At 32.7% G+C, this 23,285-nt stretch overlaps 1 protein-coding gene across 1 annotated transcript; it reads left to right on the forward strand.

Moving 5' to 3' along the window:
- On the forward strand, positions 1–22,806 carry LOC124365865 (cytosolic endo-beta-N-acetylglucosaminidase 1). Its single transcript, XM_046821954.1, has 9 exons — positions 1–335; positions 5,112–5,260; positions 7,701–8,007; positions 9,865–10,030; positions 10,152–10,349; positions 11,764–11,951; positions 15,007–15,138; positions 16,272–16,460; positions 21,610–22,806. The coding sequence occupies exons 1-9, from the start codon at positions 76–78 to the stop codon at positions 21,740–21,742; spliced, it is 1,722 nt and encodes a 573-aa protein (XP_046677910.1). The 5' UTR covers positions 1–75; the 3' UTR covers positions 21,743–22,806.
- Positions 22,807–23,285: the final 479 nt, after the last annotated feature.

The raw sequence follows: 23,285 nt of genomic DNA on the forward strand, positions 1-23,285 counted from the left end.
AAAAATATATCATATGATGAATATTGCAGACAATGTGTTTTGTATGCTGAATGTTTACAAATTTACAATCAAGAAATGGAAGATTTAGATTCATCAGATATATGTTTACCAATAACAGACATAAACTTGGTTTTAAGTTGGAAGTGTGATAACACATGTTGGATCCACAAACATGATGTAGTGACACTTAAAAATCGGTCTGGTTACTTAAACACGGGTTCTGTTTTGGATGTTAGAAGAAAAGAAGATTTATATTCGGAGTACAAATTTTCTTCTAGTTTAGTACCTAGAACTATTTTTTGTCATGATTTTAAAGGAGGATACTTGGAAGATAGGTACAGTGAGTTTATTTGTACAGTTTAACTCTTTTACCACCAATACATAACCTCAATCAACATGGGTGGTGTTATCACTTTCACCCCCCCCCCCCCCTAGTGTTCACATAAGGGTGTCACAAACTTCTCTGACTGATATTACTCACGGGTATGAAACTGCCAATGAATTCTACCAAAGAGTTGCCACTCACGAAATCTTAGATTTGCACGTAGGAAAGTGTAAACTTTTATAAGTTATTCTTAAAAATACAAAACGGCTCCAGGATGGCACATGTACTACGTGAAAGTTCACAATATCCACAACATTATGATATATTGTACATCTGGTTTTATACACTGAGAAATTTTTTATTAGGCTATCTATCAATGAGCTTGAATTCGTTTTGCGGGTAGGCGATCCAAACTTTGTTATTCTAATTAACCCTTTGAGCCCCGGACCTAAAAATATAGTTTGTGCAAATTTTTACCAAGTCTAGTTTTGCAAGTAACTGTCTAAAACCCCCAAGGCCTTTTCAGTGATTTTGCACGATTTCATTTGAAAAATCATACCATCACTAATATACTAGCTAATGGCCTAAATAATGCATTAAAATGTTTGAAATAAGGTACTTTACAAATAAAAAATTCACAAGGGCTAAAAAATGTTTATGTACTTTTATATATGTAAAATAACGCATATATATGCAAAAAAAAAAGTTACATTTAACATTTTTTAGAAATAAAACAAGGAACAATTAACTTGTGGGAAATAATTTTATTTCATTTGTCATGTTATTGCAAACATGCAAACAAATTTTCAGACAGATTAGTTCAAAAATAAATATTTTGTAAAATATTTTTTTTTAATGACACAAAACCTGTGACGTACTAGGCCTAGGTTGTGTAACATTATTCTGAGCTGATGTAGATGGTATCTCAGGTGTTAAGTCTTTAGCACTAAATAGGCCTACATTTCTGCCATTGTCACTATCATATTTAGGATCATACGTCGGATCAAGGTCACTATCATCGTCAAAAATATCAGATAATACTGAATCGTCATCTGAAAAGTCAATATTCAATTGTCTGTCAATGTCACTTGAATGTTCTGCTAGGTTTCAGGGTACTTTGGGATTATACCGACCACACCCAGACATGAATCGTTATTTGACATTTCGCTTCTACTGATTACTAGATTAGCGTAAAACAATATTTCGTCAATATAAAACAGGAATTGTCTTATCGCAAACCCCTCCCCATCCTCAGACAGAGGTCAAAGTCGAGCGGTCTAGTAGATAAAGTCGCGTCTAGATGTGTTTTACCTTTCTTGTACTTCCGTGTTTTACCTCTACATTTCTCCAAACACAAAAATTCAACAAAAACAAACATTACCAAACTAAAACTAAACTCTTTATTGAAAAAACACTCAAAACTTGTTTTTATTCTTGATCACATTCCGCCACCCAAAATGCGAGTGCCTCCGGGTGCTGCCGAAGCCCGCGCTGATGTCAACGAAAGAAAAACATCCCTCGAGATAGTACCTATCAGTAAAATATCAAATTCTAGAGGGGCTAATCAGAAATATAAATTGAATTTTAACGGAAAGGCAATTATGGTAATTCTAAGCAATATATGGGTCAACCTCGATTTTTCTCATATTACAATATAATGTTCCAATAGTCAATTAGAAAAGGAAATGACTAGAATTTCTTGCCGGAAAGCAGTTATAGGGAGCAGGCAACCGCCAGACGGTCATATATTGCTTAGAGTTACCTATTAGTGATTAGGGGCACTGACGTGATCTGGGCTTCAAATTTGGAACTACTCGAGTTTTTTTTTTTTTTTCTAAAAGAGCAAGCAGCGCGAAGCGCTGCGCAGCGGGCAGGCATCGTGCGTGATCCTTTTTTTTATTCAAAATTTCTGATAAATTGTTATTACATATTACAATATAATGTAGGTAATGTATGTAAAACAATTTTAAAACACATAATTACATGCTGGAAAGCAAAGTAAACCAATATAATCCGCCCAATACAAAATCTCCGTAAAAAATCTGGTAAAGGAATCCGTGTCATTCCTTTGGCCTGAATCAATTCAGTATATACGAAAATCACGCACGATGCTTGCCCGCTGCGCAGCGCTTCGCGCTGCTTGCTCTTTTAGAAAAAAAAATTAACTCGAGTAGTTCCAAATTTGAAGCCCAGATCACGTCAGTGCCCCTGATCACTAATAGGTAATTCTCGCGGTTGCCTGCTCCCTATAACTGCTTTCCAGCAAGAAATTCTAGTCATTTCCTTTTCTAATTGACTATTGGAACATTATATTGTAATATGAGTTGCCTGCTCCCTATAACTGCTTTCCGGCAAGAAATTCTAGTCATTTCCTTTTCTAATTGACTATTGGAACATTATATTGTAATATGAGAAAAATCGAGGTTGACCCATATATTGCTTAGAATTACCGCAATTATGTACCTTGCAAATCATGTGATGCAGCGCGGCCTGCCGTAATCGGGATTCTCGAGAAAGATAAGATAACAGCGACAACAATATCGATCACAATACCTGGAAATGCTTGTAAGTTTGTAATTTTCTAATTACAGAGTTGTTTTTTCGTTCTATCATGTTTGTTTCTATAAATTTATATTTTTGTGTTCTTCATACTGGTGGGGTCGGTATAATCCTAAAGTACCGGTTTGAGTCACCCATTATTTACAAAATAAAACAATATTTCATACTGAAAGTACTGAAACAATAATATAACTGTCTACTCACACAAACGTAACGAACATAAAAATAAACACAGAAATGGAACAACACAACACAGTCTACTAAACGTAAAAAATGTCACAGCAGATGCAGATGTTGTTCTTAGTAACAGCTGATCTTCTTACTCTTTCTTTAGGAGTAGTGTAAATATTATTTAGTAACATTTGACCATGAAATCATATTGTATATGTATGAAAATAAAATTATAAGTTCTAAAACCACTGGTGTCGCTAAAATTAAACACTTAAGAGCCATTTATAATAACTTATATCATGCCGACGACATATCGTCGGCCTGGGGTTTTTAGACAGTGAAATTTACCGACGATATACCGGCGGCTGGGGCTCAAAGGGTTAAAATAAGAAACGGCTCTGGAATGACACATACCACGTGAAAGTACACAATATACACTACATCACATAGATAATACATCTCGTTTTATGCACTGAGAAAATGTCTATTGAGCTACGAATGAGTTTGAAATCTTAAATTTGCGTGTAGACAGTCCCAAATTTGTTTTTCTTAAAAGTACGAAGTGGATCCAGTATAACGCATGAAGGTACACAATATACAATACATTATGACATATATACATCTGGTTTTATGCACTGGGAATTTTTTTATTAGGCTACCAATGAGTTCGAAATTTTACATTTACATTAAAGTAAGGCGAGTAATGGATGCTATTGTTATCTAAGAGTTGGTAAAGGACTTGTTGATGGTGTTCTAAGCTGTTCTGATCACTGAACACTCAGATAAGTTATCGGGCACAGATAATGCTGAAAATCATAGATACCAAGAGCAACACATACAAATATAACAACATATTTTCATTTCGGTTATTAGAAAACAATGATAATTTTTTTACCTCGTAAAACGATAATATATATTTTTGTTCAGGAGGATGAGCAGAATACGTTAACATTGAAGTTTTGATTGGCTACTCCTGCTATTAACCTCCCTGAGACCAAAAAATCTTAACTTAAAAAGACAAATACTATATTGTCTGTGTATACACTAAAATACTTCACAAACAATGTCCAAACACGTTAATACCTATATATTTTATAGCAATATCATTTTCTGGCAACCATTAAAACGTAACACGCAAAAATTAAAAATATGTTATTTTTATTACTAACCAAACCCTCACATTTAGTCTTTTTTAAATGAATAACTCAGTGGTGAATAGTGTAAAAATACTTATAGTCACAGCAATATCATTTTCTGGCAACCATTAAAACGTAACACGCAAAAATTAAAAATATGTTATTTTTATTATTAACCAAACCCTTACATTTAGTCTTTTTTAAATGAATAACTCAGTGGTGAATAGTGTAAAAATACTTATAGTCGAATATTAAATAAATATTACCATGTAAAGGAACTTATTCAAAAAGAAAAATATTCAATAAATGAAGCCAGAAAATTTAAACCTGATGTCACGCCTCTTTAAAAAGTGTCACAATTAAAGTTGTCTGTCAATAAATAGAAGTTATACTTGTTATTTCAATTTAACATTGACCTCAATAGCTGTGTATCATTAGATATGTAAAAATACAAGTTATAAATTTGGTTTAATCAGTAATTTTCATAATTTAAAAGAAATTATAACAAAAGAACTTGTTAACCTCCATAAAAATGTCTTATTTTATTCATTATATTTACACTGTAAGGTTTAAGTAAGGTGTAATGAACTGAAACAATGTTATAGCCAATTGAATAACGAAAAAAAAAATCAATCGAACTTAATCGGCTCAATCTTAATGGAGATGTTAGTTGCTACATGAAGGTATTTTTAAACTTTTAAGAGGATTAGGGGGGAAGCATAAGGGGAATTTTTGGCAACTTTTGTAAAAGAGTTCCTCTGGTAGAAATCTACCGATGAGTTGAAAATCAGTTTTACCCTAATGTTTTCATTCTAAATCCTTTATTGACTGACTTATAAGCGAACATGTAGCAAGTAAATTACCATACAGCAAAAGTGTTAATATCATTCCCTATATTTAGAATTGTCTTGGTTTTTTAGGTTTTGCACAGGAAGCAGTAACATTGACACGTATCGTTTCTTCAACTGGGCTGCTATTGATCTATTTATCTACTTCAGCCACAAACTGGTTACCATCCCACCACAGGGTTGGCTTAATGCTGGACACATACATGGGGTACCTGTACTCGGTCAGTTGATTTAACTCTTGTGAAGAATGTATTTTGTTACATGTCATGATAATAATGGTCGTGGTATCACTGAAAACTTCATATTTTTAGCAAATGCTAGGTATATTTTTCATCTTTTATGTTGACGTCAAAATCATTCAAAAATTCACAGCCAAGCCCTAAACATGCTTATTAATGACTTAGTATTTTAAATATTAATATTGGTGAACTAGATCCAAATGTTATACCTATTAGAGAACATAAAACATCTAGTGATTACATGTCATTAAGTGTACGAGGGGGTACCCAAAAAAAACCAGAATTATTTTATAAAAATTATATATTATCAAATTTTTTACAATACGACCTTATCTCCTTCAAAATAATCTCCATTACAACTAATACACTTGTCCCAACGGTATTTCCATTGATCAAAACATTTTTTGTAGTCATCTTTAGAAATGGCTGCAAGCTCGAGCTTCGTTTTTTTCTTAACCTCTTCAACGCTGTCAAATCGTTGACCTTTCAAGCCTCTTTTCATGTGTGGAAATAAAAAAAAGTCGCATGGAGCGAGGTCAGGTGAGTAAGGTGCGTGGGGCAGCGGAACCATGCCGTTTTTGGCTAAAAACTGCCTAACTGAGATGGCTGTGTGTACCGGTGCGTTGTCTTGGTGGAAGAACCAGTCTCCAGTCTGCTACAAATCGGGTCTTTTCTGGCGAACACTGTTGCGCAATCTTCTTAAAATCTCCAAATAAAATGTTTGGTTGACAGTCTGACTTTGAGGAACAAACTCAGAATGAACAATGCCTTTTAGCATCAAAAAAGGAAATCAACATGGTTTCGATGTTTCATTTGACTTGCCGACATTTTTTTGGACAAGGTGAAGATGGCGACTTCCATTGGCTTGACTGTTGCTTCGTTTCTGGGTCATAACCATAGCATCATGACTCATCACCAGTAATTACCTTTTCCAGAAAATCGGGATCATTTTCGAGATGTTCTTTCAGAAGGCGGTAAGTTTCAACTCGATGTGCCTTTTGATGGTCAGTCAGAAGTCGAGGAACAAATTTGGCAGCAACCCTTTTCAGTCCTAAATCTCCTGTTAAAATTCGCTGAACCGAGCTCCAAGTTAACCCACTACTCTCTGATAGTTCCTCAATTGTCTGTCTACGGTCGGTGAGCACAAGTTCACGAATTTTCTCAACATTTTCGTCCGTTCGAGAGGTTGATGGACGTCCAGAACGAGGTTTGTCTTCAATCGACATGTCGCCATTTTTAAATCGAGCGAACCACTCGTAGACCTGAGTTTTCCCCATAGCATCATCTTTGTAAGCTGTATTCAACATTAAAATAGTTTCTGCAGCATTTTTACCAAGTAAAAAACAAAATTTCACAGCAGCACGTTGTTCACTTAAACTTGCTATGACAAAAAAACGAAACAAGAACAAAACAGGGTTAGCGAAAACAGTCACTAAGAAGAAACAGAATGCACTAGGACATGGGAACTGGGGTCACTGAGCTCGCAATGGGTTGCGCGACACACGCCTAGCGGCAGGAATGTGTACTACACGCTGCCGGCTGCCAGCAATACAATTCCGGTTACTTTCCGGGTACCCCCTCGTATTTGTAGATTTGTTACTTTGATTGCTCCAAAAAACTGAATTCAAAGAAAATATTGATATTAGTTGTAGAGTTTACTTGTTGATTAACACATTTTTGGATGTTGTATGGAAAAAATTAACTCTAAAAGTGATTGTCAGAATTTTTCTCTTTGGCAGGCTGATTTTTTACCTTGGTTCAGAGGTTCACTACATTGTTGCTTTGATAGGAATTCATACCTTTAGTTTACAAAATCAATGTTACGATTAAAAAAGATTATATATTTAAATTAATATAGGTATTTAGTTTTATTGAAGTTACGCTATTCTTTGTACTTGTACAAATTATGGATTAAAGTGGTTTGATTATAACTATGGCACTGAAGTGGAATTTGCAACATTAGCTTCAGTTTTCCTTCGGAGTGCAAAAGGTTATGGATCTCGGTTTTCTGTTACAACTTACATGTTTGTTACATATCTTCTCTGTTGTCATTCTTACAACCACCATGTTAGTATTACTTGGTCTTTTCATACTTTTAACCTCAATGTTTAAGAATCACTAAATAAATGAAAAAGTGAAATAATGGTAAATGTTAATAATAATCCTGTTATATTTTTAAATCCATAGTCATTATGGTTTTTAACTTCTGTAAAAATACCAGAAGTTAACTACAAGTATTTAATATCTTTCAGGAGGGAAAATAACGTAATATTATGTTTAAAGTCCTGTTATTATAACAGACTTTTTGTTCACTTATTAATAAATGATTACATTAGTTTAATTAAACACTGTCTTCCTTTTTAAAATAAATTTAACCTGGAGTTTAAATATTAAACTGTTAAAATGCAATATTTTCCAACAGGGACTCTGATCACGGAATGGGATGAGGGAGAGACAATTTGGAGAAGTATCCTCACTGACATCGAGAAAGTAAATCTTTTCTCACAGAAACTGGCACAGATCTGTGCTCATTACAAGTTTGATGGTTACCTACTCAACGTGGAAAACGTTATACCAAAGGACTATGTCCCAAGATTGCTCCAGTTTGTGGAGTTGTTGAAGGCCCACCTTAATCTCTACTGTGCGAGACAGACGTGGCTCATCTGGTACGACTCTGTGACTATAGACGGCTCTCTCGAGTGGCAGAACAAGTTATGTCCGCTCAACAAGTGAGTGGTATGGCTGGCAGCAATGTACAAATATTTCTTCAGCCTTATACTGATCCATATTTAATCCTTAGAACTCAATTGGTCACATGTATGATTGCAGTCTGTGCCCCTATTGTCATTTTGGGTGGCTCTCTGTCAGATCAAAGAATTATCATCGCGGCCTACATTGACTGGCCGATCAAACAAGTATTGATCATGCTTCAGTGCTAAATCTCAGGAAATCTGAGGAAATTTGAAAGAGAGAAATTAAGATTGTACAAAAACTACAACACTAAATACAAATTTAAATTTAAAAATCGTAAAACAACAAATAACACAAAATAATATAGTCCTTTGTGCAACAGATTAACAAGAAACATGTGACTTACAGACAATGTGATATATCTCAACTGCTCCCTCTTTCTCTCTTTGTGTGTATGTTTGTCTGTCTGTGTCAGTGTCCAATCTGTTGTCATCACTGTGCACTTGTCATGAATCCACCAAACTTTGCCTTGCCGACTGTACATGAGACCGCAGACAAGGTCTGAGTTTTTGTTTGAACCATGCAATGTTTCATTTAAATATTATTAGTTATATACTATGACTTTGAACATCAACAGTAATCAATAACGGCTGAGGGCCATGAGAACTTAAGTAGCTCCTAAACAAGAGATACTGATAAGAGTGACAATTAAAGTGAGACTGGGAAAGGGGAGTAATAGGAAGTACCATCTCACAATTCTTTTTTGTTTGTGTACAAGATGAAATGTGTGTATACATTCAAGTCGGATTTATTTTATTTATAGTGTTACGTTTTTCTTTGATTGAAAACAAGTATTTCAGAATACAGTTATAACGTGAAACAATCTTCAATTAACTTATTTACTGTGATAAAAGCTTGATTTTTGTTATTCTAAACATTATGTTACAAAACTTTTACCATTCCAATCAATATGTTTCCAAAATAAACTTAAATATAAATACATTACTTTATATAAAAAATTCTATAAAATAATTTTTATAAAACATTTTCAAGGTGGATTGTTTAAATTATACAGATACACAACTTTGCTAATTTATGTAGATTTTTATTCATATTTTTAGTGTAGTTTTGTCTGCTACATAAGTTCAGTGTATAAGTTAAACTGTTAAAACAAAACACAATAGTATTAAAAAATGTGTGACCTAGAGAAATGTACTACTTAAAAATAGTGCTATATTTTAATAATATTATTGATATAATTGAGAGAGTGAATCTCTGTATATGGAGAGATATTGGTAAAACAATTTTTTTTTTGCTTTTACACATTGAAAATTTATCATAACATAATTTAAATTTACTGTGAACAATCCTTAAAAACAAGTATTTTGGAAATAAAATTCATATTTAAGCAGCAAAACCATTGCTTAAAATACATGAAACTTTATAGGGATTAATAGGAAACAAGAGAAGATTATAGGTAACAAAATAAATAATAAAATCCTAAATGTAACAAACATTGTAGTGTTCAAAATTGCTAATCTTAACGATTTGAAGGATCAGAGTTCAGATATTGCCATTTTTAAGGTAAACAGCTACGTATTCGCTGAATGAAGACTTGGGAACAAAACAGGTCACTACGTATGGTCTGCTGGGTGGACAGGAAAATTACCTGTGAATACAGGTGCACTCTGTGAGATATCTGTTATGACCACACATATTAGCCTGCTTATATGGTAAATTTTAATAACTGAATCAAATTGAATGATGTTCAATTAGATTTGTGGAATGCATGTAAATCACATATTAGATTTTTATACAGCAACTTACACTGTTAATGATGTGGAATTAGTATAAATTTGTGCTGTAAACATTGGAATTTTGGGCTCATTTTGCAGACCTTTTTTCGATGTTTGTGATGGAATCTTTCTGAACTATGTGTGGAAGCCTGCCGATCTTCAGGAGAGTCTGCGGGAGGCTGGCACACGTAGACATGATGTCTTTGTGGGTGTTGATGTTTGGGGCCGCAACTGCTACCAGGATGGGGGCTTCAATGTTGACAAGGTAATCTTTATTATTTAAGATTTTATGAAAATAATACAATAATTTCTGAAACAGTGTTGTGTTGATTGTTTTTGCTAGAAATATTTTTACTGGAATCTAAAACTATTGATACTTGTAACAGGCATTGACAGTTCTCCGCACCTTGAATATGTCAGTGGCGATATTTGCTCCGGCCTGGACATTTGAGACATTACCTGAAAGGGAGGAGTTTTTAACAAGAGAAACCAGTTTTTGGAGACGATTTTCGTCTTACCTTCACCTCCATGGGCCAGCTCATCTCCCATTCTTTACTAACTTCTGTCAAGGTATATCTTTTAATGTAAGTGAAGCAGATTTGCGCTCCATGAGTATAATACAATACAATACTGTAAGTTTCCGAAGAAAATTGACTTTATTAACCCTTTGAGTGCCACGGCCGTATCTCAAAAGTTTGTATGCATTAACCCTTTGCGATCGGTCGTCGACTATAGGTCGACCGCGGCAGTTTCGCTGAACGCTCGCATGTCGACAATAGGTCGACCGGATAATGTCACTGCTTGTTTGGTCATTTCTAACGTATTGCTGTTCGGTATTTGAGTTATTCAGTACCTTGGACTTCTATTTTGGTTACGTGAATGCTACGTCGATCTTTATTCACGATATAGGAGGCATTGGAAGTGAAAATAGAAGACCAATACAACTGACATCTGCACTTGCGCCGTGTTTACAAATATGGCTGGTCCAAGTACAAGTTTTACTGACGATGACGAAATATTAGATGAATTAGGTGATTGTGATAGTATTTTCAGTGAAATTAGTATCCAAAATGAAAAACAGATTATTGAAGAAGACCGTGATAGTGATTGTGAGTTGAATCACAGTGAAAATTCTTCTGAAAACATTGTGGTAAATGACGGTAACCTAGACGCCGGTAACCTAGACGACGAAAGTGATGTGTTTGGAAACTTTAGGTAATGATGGGGAAGAATTTGATCAATTCGTGGATAATGTGATAGAAGTAGGACAAGGAGATGCAAATAATAGAGGTAGGCCTAGGCTACAAACTAGTAGACTAAGAGGAAGAGCTAGACATGTTACCCAAAGTAGGCCTAGGGCTGGAACAAGGCAAAATTATAATATATATATAATGTATTATATATAATATAATATAATGAATAACATGTATCTGATGAGATCCTAGTGCCTTTTCACCTGTATTCATGTAATTTTGGTTTATTACATATGTATAAAAAAATAAAAATTATGTTTTTATATTTTTTACTTCTTTTTTATATTTTTTAAATGTTACTTAAAGTTACAAAACAATACTATAAAATAATGTAAATATTCTTTTTAGGTTATTTACTTTGATATATAAAGAGAAAAAAATAAAAAAGTTGCAGAAAAAGGGATTTAAAAATTGCATTTGTGTATTGTCAAAGAACTGTAAACTAACAGAAATTAAATACGACCTGAGGACAGTCGAAGCAATTTTTATTGAGACCTCAAAGGGTTAAGCGCCGGGTGATATTCAATAATACCATATAAAAGGCTATAAAAACTAACCCTATTTCATATATCATACAGTAGCCCTTTATGCACTCTTTATACCAACAATATTCGCAATGCTGAGGCACTAAAAGGGTTTAACTTTTATGAAAATTTCCTCTGTGCTATTAATTCAGTATTTTTGAGCAATAACCTTTATACATAAATACAAGTCTAGAATTTTTAAAAAAATTTTCTGTTTGTAGAAGACGACCGGTCTACCGCTGTTTAACCTAGGAATGCAACAGAGCCAGCCTACTCTACTAGGGTGTTCTACTGATCTCACTGCTGCCGACAGTTGTGTCTCTCTATACTTACAGGACGGCTTGGAGTACAACGGAGCCTGTCTCAAGATCTCTGCATGCCATGCCACGCACTCTGCACTATTTCACAGGTAACTTACTAGTATGTCAATAAATTTATAACAGTTTTATTTAATTCAATCCCTTTGCCATTTTAGAAAATATTATCTACCCTGTCACAATTTTATTCGTTATTAATAAAAATCATTAATATACTATGGAAATTACTTATGAACAAATATTAATTGATTTTGTATTTTATTTCCCCCATCTTAAGACATGATAAGGTATGCTTTAAAATTGGACTGGCTAGAAAGTGTATACATCCAAATGTGAAAACATAAAACAAAATGGCATTGTTGGAATTAATAAGTTAATTGTTTTCTGGTGCATCTCTTAGACTACTTCATAACTAATAATTCAGAAGGAAGGTTCTATTACAATTTTCTCTGGACTATTATCTCAAATTTAAATATCAGCAGAGAAATTAATGTATTTTAGACAATAAAAGCTCAAAGCTTTTCTTATTCAAAACTTCATCACTGCAAAATATTATCCCTTTGAAGCAGCATGATTTAGTCTTATGATCGAAGAGATTTTTTGTTTGGTCAGATAAATTTTGTTCATTGTTGCTTACCTCCATTTGGATATCCAATAAAGAAGATTTTTTTGTGCCAATCAAATAATTTTATGACCTTGATTTGACCTAAACAGTAATTTTACTTTAAGAAGTCTCTAAGAAGAACTAGTTTTCTAAGATTGAAATAAGAGATTATTTCATGATTTCTATCAAATACAAGGATTATCAGATAGATATTAAATTGCTATTGTATTTCATTTACATATCTAATTATCCATTTTAGTAGAATAAATAATGGATAAGTAATCTGCCTTGTTTCATTTGTAGTCAACTTTCAATTATTTGGGATCAAAGGATTTGACATTGTAACAAAATTGGAACACTATGTTTCAAGAAATGGAATCTATTGTTTTCTTCAGGTGTCAAAAAACCTTAGGGCATGTCAAAAGGATTAGCATACATTTAAAATAAAAACTATTCAATAAGTCGCAATGGGCACTTCTAACTCATAGTTGGTAACAGAACAAATTGTAATGAAGCATATATCTGAGGATCCAGAGTGATTAGAGCAAATACCAACCATCTCACTGAACAGAATAGGTGCATGAATAACACATAGGGAATAACTAGAGAAGATGGGAGACTGAACTTTTCTGATTTATTCTTTTAGTCCTTTATCAGAGCACAAGTTCTTTGCTCTATCAAACACAGAGTATGCAACTCTTTCCTTAACAGATTTTTGATGGTTTGAGTGAAAATTTAGATGTTGCCCATTGTGTGTGTGTGTGTGTGTTTAATAATAATTTCCTTATTTTCCAAATTTATTCTCGGTTACAAACTGTTTTTCAGGTAGACTTTGGCCAGAATACTATGGTATGAGACATATCAATGCAGTGGCAATAGCAATTCTGTGTTATGGGAAAATCGACTAAATTCAGCAATTGATCGATCACTTGATCCAAATTCCTCACACTATTACTACTCATCTTTACTTCTTCCTGAATTCTTGACATGAACAAAAAAATGAGTACCCCCACATTTGTGTTCTGGTACTGGAAAGTTTACAAGTACACCCCTGGGTAGTATGTCTCTAGACTAGAATCACCCCACATATCAAATATCTACATTTAGTACAATTTTCAAATTGAATTTTCTTGAGCACCTAACATTTTTCTAAATTCACATAAAAGTATTATAAGAACCATGTTTTTAAAATTATTAACATTTCCTTAAATAAAAAAATTAATCAAACTGTGAACAGATGTCATGGATTATGACCATAACAATCATGTTTCATTATTTGTTTGTCGAAAAAGTTATCTGTTTAATGTTAAAGAAACAACTGAAAAAGCAGAAATTATCAAGTTAAAATTTCATTAAAGTTTACACTAACGTTGATGTATATGTATTCATTGTAAACTATATATTGTATTAAAGTGCTCTATAAGAAGCGGCTTTAACCTGTATAAGCCCATGGGGTCAGTATCGACCCTCTACTAGTACAACAGTATGTTAGAGTAACCGTTTATCTGCTCCATATACTGGGTATTTAAGGGTTATTCTCTTATTGAAGGCTGTCTCAAATTTAAGGTTTTGCCTCGCTAACAATAACAGTCAAAAAAACTACAAAAGCATCACAATCTTAAAAACCACTTAATCAGATATCTTGAATGCATACATATTCATTCAAAACTGCATGTCCTAATTAAGAATCAGGTTTGCCCTCTGATCTCAGAGTTCCACATCACTGATCTGTAAGTGTCCATTGTTAATCTTAACCTGTAACAGCCCACTGTATCCATATAGGCTCAGTTGAGTGCACAGTATTTACCCTAGTGTGGTACTTTCGCTTTAAAATCTGGGCTATTAATTGTTACAAAAATAGAGTTTTTAAGAGTAACAGTAAAGTAAAAGTAGGAGTCCCTGATAACGTATCTAGTGACGTCTATGAATTTCCTGGCTTGTTGCAATGATAAGAGACAGGGTAGAATAGAAATCTTTTAATGTCGTTATCACTGACTTTTCAAGGGTGTTTGGGTAGATCGATTTTGGTAGGCAGGTAAGGATGTCTGTTGGTGCCCTGTCGAAGCCATGACTAGCAAAATTAGATTGTTGATTTCTAGTGTGTATATATATTTTAAATTTCTTCATTAACAAATTTAACTGCAATGAGAGAAACTGGGCTCGTTGAGGGTTAACAGATAGTCAATTATCTTACAACAAAGACTTCCCAAAAATGGTGATCTGCAAAGCCTTCAAATCAGACATGTCCAAGATTTCAGTCTAGCATTACACAAAACATCTTTTTGTTCTAAAAATCCATCTTACACAGGAGCAAAACTCTACAATCTACTCCCACCTAAGATGAAGGAAGATATCCCAGAAATTCTGAAGAGAAGATTGAAGACTTGGTTACTGGGGGAACCTGTCTACAGCCTAGAAAAGTTTTTGACCTGTGCTAAAGAACTTCTAAGAAACACATAACCGTGTATTTTCATTAACTTGACTTGATCATGTTGTCTTGATGAGTAAAACTTTCTGATTTCTTACTTTGAAATTTGTTCCAGAGTATTTGTTTGTGATTTCTCCAGTTCTGAAGATATGGTCTCAACATTACTAATAACTCTTGCAGTGAAGAGCTTGGAGTCTGATCCAGCCTCCACATTCAGGATATACTTTGTGCTTGAAGACAGGATCAGGTTAGATATTTTTGTGATTGGTAACGCTTATATCTGGTCAAATTACAGATTTTGGTATCGTTAAAGATGTGTTTAACAATACTGATGCATCTGTTGGGCACGCCTTGTGCCATAGCCATAATCATGAATGCCGTGTTGGGAGCCATTATGAAACTTAACAATCACTAGCTGTAGTTTCTTCTATTTCTACTAAATCACAGTGGCTTTTCTTTCTGATCATTATAAAGTCTAGAAATAACTTTACATTTTATGCTTTCAACAAAAGTTACTATTTTTATGTTTACATTTTCACTATAGTGTTTGTTACTTGTGGCACTTTCTATTCTTTGTACAATGGAACCTCAATATAAGATCTGAAAGCTTCTAGATAAACGTTTTGAGTATTTTAAAATTTTAATAGATTTATTAACAAAAACGTAAGCCATATTTAAAAAAACTTGTTGGGCACTGCCATCTACAATACACATAAACACCTGGGTTCTTGCCAGTTGCCGGTTTAAATGGATGAGAATTGTTATGTATCGAAAATCCTATATTTTATAGAATTTATTTTACGGTTTAAGGAATGATGGTTCAAAGTATTACTGTACTATGTATTTGTTTTATAATAACTGTTATTTTCACTTATAAAAGAAACACCATTAAAATTATGCCTATAGTATATAATTACTTTTTAAATGTACACGTTATATTGTTTTGATACCAAGATTTATAAAATGTTCTTTAACAATGTCTCTCTATTTATAATTTAGCAGTATGTGAACAGCTCTCCTTTGCAATTAAAGAGTCTATCCACATTTCCCTTTCTGAAAACACCATAAACATATATACCATAATTAATTTTAGTGTGTGTTTACTACTCAAAATGAATTAGTTTCAATATTGTATATTCTTAACATCTGTAAATTTAAAAAATGCCTGATGTAACTTTTCTTGCTAGAGCCAATATTTAAATTATAATTATAGCTTCAATAATTATAGTCAATAGTTAAGCTGTACTGAATCTATTATAGCAAAATTATAATAATCCTGTAGTTATTACCATTACTCTCAAGTTTTTACATGTTAAAAACTCTAAACATTAGTGTATGAATCCATTTTAAATGGCCAAGTTTATATGAATTTTTTTTCAGTATCCAAGGAAATCAGTCAGTGAGTATGAAGAAAAGACCAAAAGGGTACAGAGCAAGCAAGAGTTTTGGAAATTTAATGGTGAATGGATCGCTAGTAGATTTCACAGCTGAGAAGCAGACACTGCAGACCAAGATCAAAGTGTTTCCAGATGAAATTGGAGTTGTGTCGTCCAGTTCTTGGTGCCATATGTAAGTGTTCAGATAGTTTAAACGCTTAAGTACTACACTAACGTCTCAAAATGGCCAAAATATCTCCCTCCCTGTCAACCCCAGGGGATAATTGATACGCCATACTTGATTTATGTCTGACAGACGTACTGTAATACTTAAACTATAGTAATTGTGTTTTCTTATAAATTGTGTTGTGAAGTCTCATGGACAGTTAATACAATACATACAATAGTAAATGTCATTTTATAAACTTCATAGTGACGCTGTGGTGATTTCATGTTGAAGTTATACTAATTGCAATGGATATATCAACAGTTTCTATTCATTCATACACTACTCTACTAGGGACAAAACAACTTATAAATGGTGCTGATAAAAAATATGTATCATGCTTAGAAGTCATGGTCGATGAATATCTCTGTCAACCGCTAGAAGACTTTAAGAGTGATAATAATGATTAGAACCCAAATTAAAGTGTAGAAACCAGTCATAACAGTGACTCTGAACAGGATGTAACTGATAATGAAATCTATATTGTGACATCAATGAAAATTTTATAAAGAAGAAAGAACCAGCAAAAAAGGGAACAAGTCCTAGAAGATGAATTAGCCCAAGAAGAGTATCTGGATTTACCTAATCATGTAGAAGAAATTATAGGAAACTTAATTTTAGGGGCTGGTGAGTAAATGGTAACACATATGGAAGATGAGCAGTAAAGCCAAATTTTAAATTAGTGGCCTCTTTGAACCTTGTGGGCAAATTGTTAAAAAGTTTGACACAAGAATAAAATGTGTGTTTTTCAAAGAAGGATGTCCTATGTTTGGGAAGGGCCAAAAAAATTATTTCCTCAAAAGTTATAAGTGGTTTGTTTTATTTTAAAATACGAATGTCAAGCATTCTGGAATATATAAACTAGGAAAAGTAAGCAAATTCTTTTCTCTAAAAACATCTTTACATGATTGAGATCGGCTGAGTCCAAAAAAAAACATATATAGCTCTCTTTTGAAAAACAAATAGGCATTTAGTCTGAGATTCATAACCCCAAATGATTAATCCATGTACATATAGAAGCAACCGTAATATGCTGTCAACAAGACTTCTATACTTGCAAACAATACAAACCTGCACAAGATAAACAGTCTGTTGCTTAGAAGTATAGAACTGCGTTGAGTGAAAATTTTATTCTCCAAAAGTTCTCTCACACTATTGGAAATAATGAAATACATATCATCTGCACAGAGGCAAAAGTCACCTCTATTTACTGCTGAGGGAATATCATTCATAAACAAAAGAAAAAGATCGGCCCCAGGACGGAACCCTGAGGTAACCCCGCCAATGAGGGCAGTTCACTAGATTCAGATGCACAGAGGCAGCCTATACTTTCAATGTAACAGTCACAACTTGCTTACGGTTGAAAATGAAGAACGAAACCCAATCATAGACCTTATCTCTAATACCAACACGGTAGACCTTATCAAGAAGCTGACTGTGTGGAACTACGTCAAAGGCTTTACTTTGGTCTAAAAACAAAGCATATTTGTGTTTATGCTCATCAGGTCTTAGACGCAATGGATTCCCTCAGTTAGCAATTAATGAGTGCCACAGAAGAATCATTTCTCAGTCAGTAAATCAGAATAAAGATAAATTTGCGTTTATGTCAGTCCCTTATGTGCCGGGATAACTTGGGAAAATTAAAGAAGTAGGTAAAAAGTACAACATTAGAACCGTGTTTTAATATACACAACACTCTTTAGATAAATCTTGTTAAAGCTAAATCAAAAAATAGCACACACGATTCCAAAAAAACTGTGTTTTAAGTATAAAATTTAGTTGTAATAGGGGAATACAATAGGTGAGACAAAAAGACGAATAAATGTTAGAATAAAAGAAGAACACAGAAAAAGCAAGAAAGGGGTGATACAGAAAAGTAAAAAACTGCACATCATTGTTTGTCTGAAGATTTATTGTATATGAATTGGGATGAAGCCAACATAATACATTGGGAACTTCATTTCTTCAAAAGGAAAATAATCAAGGTGTCATATAATAAATTAGCAAACAAGAATTAGAACCGCTTTGGTTGCCAATTCTGAAAAATGATTTTACAAGAAAACATAAAGTATCAAACAGATTAGAGATTTTAATTAATAAATTTGGAGTTACAGTATAGTTTTAAGAAGTTTGTATATAATTATCCAATAATAAAAAAGGCCCACTCCTGTTTCTCTTTTGCCATAATCTTGTTTCTGCCCTGACGATCACCTTTTACTATTGGCCTCTGATCAGTTCTCCATGGTTGCTCCATTAGTGCAGACCTATTATGACCTGCATTCTTTAGTTCAGTTTTAATAATTAATGTTTTGTGTTTATTAAGTGTGTCTTTAGAAATAGAGTTCATGAAGTTACAAAATGGTTATTGTGATTACTGACTTGTGCATGTCACTATGCTTCGGTATGATTTGTTTATTTTAACCTAGAGATTGTAGTTATTTGTCCACCTGAGGAAGAGATCAGATTGCAGATCTCGAAACGTAGTGCTATTTGATTTGTTTGAATCACTGAAGAATGATAATGTCCGAAAAAATCCTGTTTCCCTGACAGTTTATTAGAATTTTAAAACTATAATGTTTACAACATTAAGATTACTCTTAGAGCAGTAATTACATCTGGGTGGGGACAGGAAGGCACACATCACATTTAGCATAGTCCACCTATAGAGTGGAAAGGTTTAATATTTGATAAGTAGAAGGAATGCTGACATGAAATCAGTTTGGTATGTTTTATTGAGATAAAACGGTTTTATTTTAAATTATTTTTACAAATATTATTATTAAAATACAATTCCATTGTAAAATTATAATATTTTGTTATAGCTGCAAGGTTTTTGCGAACATAAAATGTGCTAAAAACATGTTGTATAATCAAATCATAATATTTTTTATAATGTTGGATTTTTTGGCCCTCATGAATGGATGAACCTTAAACCTTCGGACTTGTGGCAGCTCATTGAAAATAAAGCTGAACTTGGAAAACCTAAATAAAAAATTTTAAATTTAACCCTTTCCGGGCCAGGCGGCAATATATTGCCGCCATAGACTGCGTCCTAAAAAGTGCCAGGCGGCAAAATATTGCCGTCGGTGACATATGCAACAAGCTCCAGGCACATCCATAATGTGAATATTTATTTTAAGTTTCTTGCAATGTAAGAGTCAGTTGCTTTAACACTGATACAAATGTTGCGAAGTACAATTATGTGTATTTATACAAAATGTGTCATAAAAAATTTATTTATGAGAGAAATAACACAAAATTTTGTTACGGTTTGTTCCTTTCTAAATGTATAATATAATAAAATAGCTTCTCTCGGTAAAAATATTTTTCCTTTTTTAGTTATTTGCAAAAAAGAATTTTAAAAAATTAAATTTTTTATGTAATCTATTAAAAACATTATTTTTTAAAATTTTAAAATTACTTAAAACTACGTCTATATATTTTTTCTTGATAGTATATATCCATACAAGTAATTTGGTGCATCTTTTAGGTCATTCTCTCATTTTTATGAAAAATTATAAATTTTAATCTAAGTGACTGCAAAATCACCAATTTTAGCCTGGCACTTTTGACTAGTCACAAGGGGATATGAGATGTGAAAAAATTTTGCAACATCTCATATTTGGTCCTGGCCCTGAAAGGGTTAACGAAGGACTTCAAGAGATAAAAAGATTATTATATGAGTATTCTCTTTTGGAATGAAATTAAAGTAATCTCAAAGTTATAGTAATCTCAAATATTATGAATACAGATGATTCTCTCTCTCATTTAAAGTAATTTGAATGGTGAAGAAGACAAAACAATAAATTTGTGAGTTGCACAATATATTTGGACAATTAGTTGATAGTTTGGTTCTGATAATTTTACAAAACTGTTACATATGAGTAAAAAGATTTTGAGGATATCAATGAAACAGTGATAACAAATTATGTTTTAAATAGCAAAATCAGCAGTTAAAAAAGTGTATTGTGTAATTGTTTAAAATAATTGTATTGACATTGAAAAAGCGTTACAAAAAGAATTAAATCTGTGGGTGGAAAACTTGATGTAACTATCCGTATAGAAGCAGATGTTGAGATTGATACAAACAAACATGAGGACTCTATTAAGGCGCAAGACATGTCAAATTATACTGAAACTACATCCAGTAAAAATAATATCATTGAATTATTACTAACTCACAGCCACTTGAACATTTTAAACCTCTTTTTACTCTTTGTAAAATTCAGACTATAATAAACCTGTATCTTTTTGATCTTATGAAATATGTCTTTCAAAATCCTCAAGTAGTAAAGCCTAGCCATGTAAAACGCTCCCACAATACCAGGAATAAAAATGCTGCATCTATTAATTTTAATAGATTGAGCAAAACTCTTGAAAGCCAATCTGTTATTGCACTGAGGGTATAAAACCATTTCTTACCCTTAGTCCAAAAGTAAATAACAAAATATTTTTGAATAAATATGACTTATGGCTGTTAGATAACCCATTTTATGCCCTGGACGAGTTCTTCCGATTAAAAACCATTTTATTTCAAATTCTCCAATGCCACTGGCTGTATTTGAGTATTATAGTTTATGTTTGCGTAACATAAAATATAGATAATCTATGATTTATAACTGACGGCTATATTTATAATGAAAGCTTTAATGAGACTTTGTCAATGATCTTTATTTTATGGCAATCAAAAATGTTGATTGATTGATATAATTTTTTAGTTAAATTTGTAAAGCATGTAAAGTTCATTTTTATTTAAAATTAATATTACTTTCTAATAAATTAATAAATGTTAGACTAAAAAAGTAGTTTTCCAAAAGCCATCAATAAAGTTTATAACTAAATTCTTTGAACGAATATTCATTGATTTTTGCCTCTAATTTATTATAAAGTTTTAAGGATATCACAGTATTACTGTTAAAAGTTTTGAATAAACTACAAAAATGTATGGAAGTCTTGTTCTTACTGTACACATTTCTAGCAAATTTTTGGTGGAGTTGAATCCTGGAGCAATGTTGACTGAAATCCTAATCCTCCCGGCACCAAAGGGATTAAGTTTATAAAACAATTTTAACTAAACACTTTTGAAGTGTTTTCTTTAAATGTTGTCTATTTCTAGTAAATTTCTGGTGGAGCTGAATCCTGGAGCAGTGTTGACCGAAATCCTCCTCCTCCCGGCACCGAAAGGATCTGTTCTGTGGGGACAACTGAGTGTTGAAAGATCTACTATCTCTGTGAACCAACAAGCATAGTTGGATTAATTATGTTATTGGATTACAGTCATCTCCTGGTTATCTGAGATAAAGGCATCTAGCTTTTACTCTCACCGTAACCTAGGGTAAAGGCAGTCTTTAACTGAGAGGTCAAGAGTTCGATTCTCTTCAAGGTCATAAAAAAATTGCAAATGTTTTGGAATCTCCTAAGAAAAGTTTTGTATAATCAATGGAAAATGCCATTAACATTGAAAGAACTATGAATTGCAGAAAAAATTATTTGTTACATAGTAAGTAGTTGAGAGTTAGTTTGTTGTAAAACACTTTATGTTCAAACCTATTTAATTAACACTTTGACTGCATAGCATACTGTTAGTCCGATAGTCTGACTGCTCTAAAGTTGGTTCATGACTCATGTTGCAGTAAAAGGCTTTACAAATAATAAATAATGTGTTTTAAAATACATTTTTAAATTCAACATAATTTCTGTGAAAAATGTGTTGCTTTTGAAAAACAATCATACTTCATTGGCTAAATGTAGTACAATTTTATTTGTCAAGAGATTAGACTTGAAAAATATTGTCTATTACAAGTGTCAAATTTGTTTGAAAAATGTTGATAGTTTTCATTATTGCCGAACAGATATGCAGTGTCACTACATATTTTAAGCATAATTTTGTGGAAATAAAAATATGTTGGTACAATAAAACTAGTCAGTCAAAGAAATGTAGAGATTCGAAAATGCCAGCTTTTGACATCTCTTCACAGGTCTGATCTCTATTTAACTTTCTCAGTTCAGTGAACTGCCATATGGTTAACTCATTTCGTTTGATGGTATCCAAGTAATCAGGAGATTGCTGTATCTTGCATTTTGTGTGTAATTTTGTTATATTTTGTTTGATTCTTTAAGCCATTAAAAAAATAATCAAAGTGCTTAATATCCCAAACAACAGTGCCTTATCCATTCCAAATAATCGGGGGATGGTAATATCTTGCACTAATAATATAATTATTTATAATAATAAGATAAAATCATTTGTGATATTTTATAGTACTTTTTAAGTTATACAATACAAAAATTAAAATGCTTTATATCATATACAGCACTGTCTCTAAAATATTCCTCCTTCCAAGAATGTTATATTTTTGTAATTAAGTTAGTTAGATTAGTTTGAGAAGGGCTTCAGAAGAATTATTCAAAAAATTTACAGAAAACCAGCAAGCTTAAGTATAAAGTGAACCAGAAATTCCTAATCTGTGCATAAATATTCACAATAAACACTCATATTTTGCCATTACTAATGACTAAGAGCTAGTGAATCATTATAAACTGTTGGTTAAGTGTTCCACTTGTAGAAACAAAAACGTTTAGTTTCAAGCTTTTAATTTAAGTTCTTAATTTCAGGCTAACATCAGTTTGTGACTGATAAAGTGTAATAAATTATATTATTGATGGAAATTGATTGAACACATTTCATCCAATGAGAAATTTTCTCAAACATTCCTTGATTACCTGGACACAACTTTCAGCTAAGCTGTTCAAACAGAATTACAGTATATCAAGCATTCATGAATTTTTGAC

The sequence above is a fragment of the Homalodisca vitripennis genome, chromosome 7 (assembly GCF_021130785.1).
Source record: "Homalodisca vitripennis isolate AUS2020 chromosome 7, UT_GWSS_2.1, whole genome shotgun sequence".
Lineage (NCBI taxonomy): Eukaryota > Metazoa > Arthropoda > Insecta > Hemiptera > Cicadellidae > Homalodisca > Homalodisca vitripennis.

Coding starts and splice junctions, on each gene's coding strand:
- LOC124365865 (XM_046821954.1), top strand. CDS start 76: ATGGAAGATTTAGATTCATCAGATATATGTTTACCAATAACAGACATA. Junction 336..5,111: donor GGAGGATACTTGGAAGATAG/GTACAGTGAGTT, acceptor TTGGTTTTTTAG/GTTTTGCACAGGAAGCAGTA. Junction 8,008..9,864: donor AAGTTATGTCCGCTCAACAA/GTGAGTGGTATG, acceptor CTCATTTTGCAG/ACCTTTTTTCGATGTTTGTG.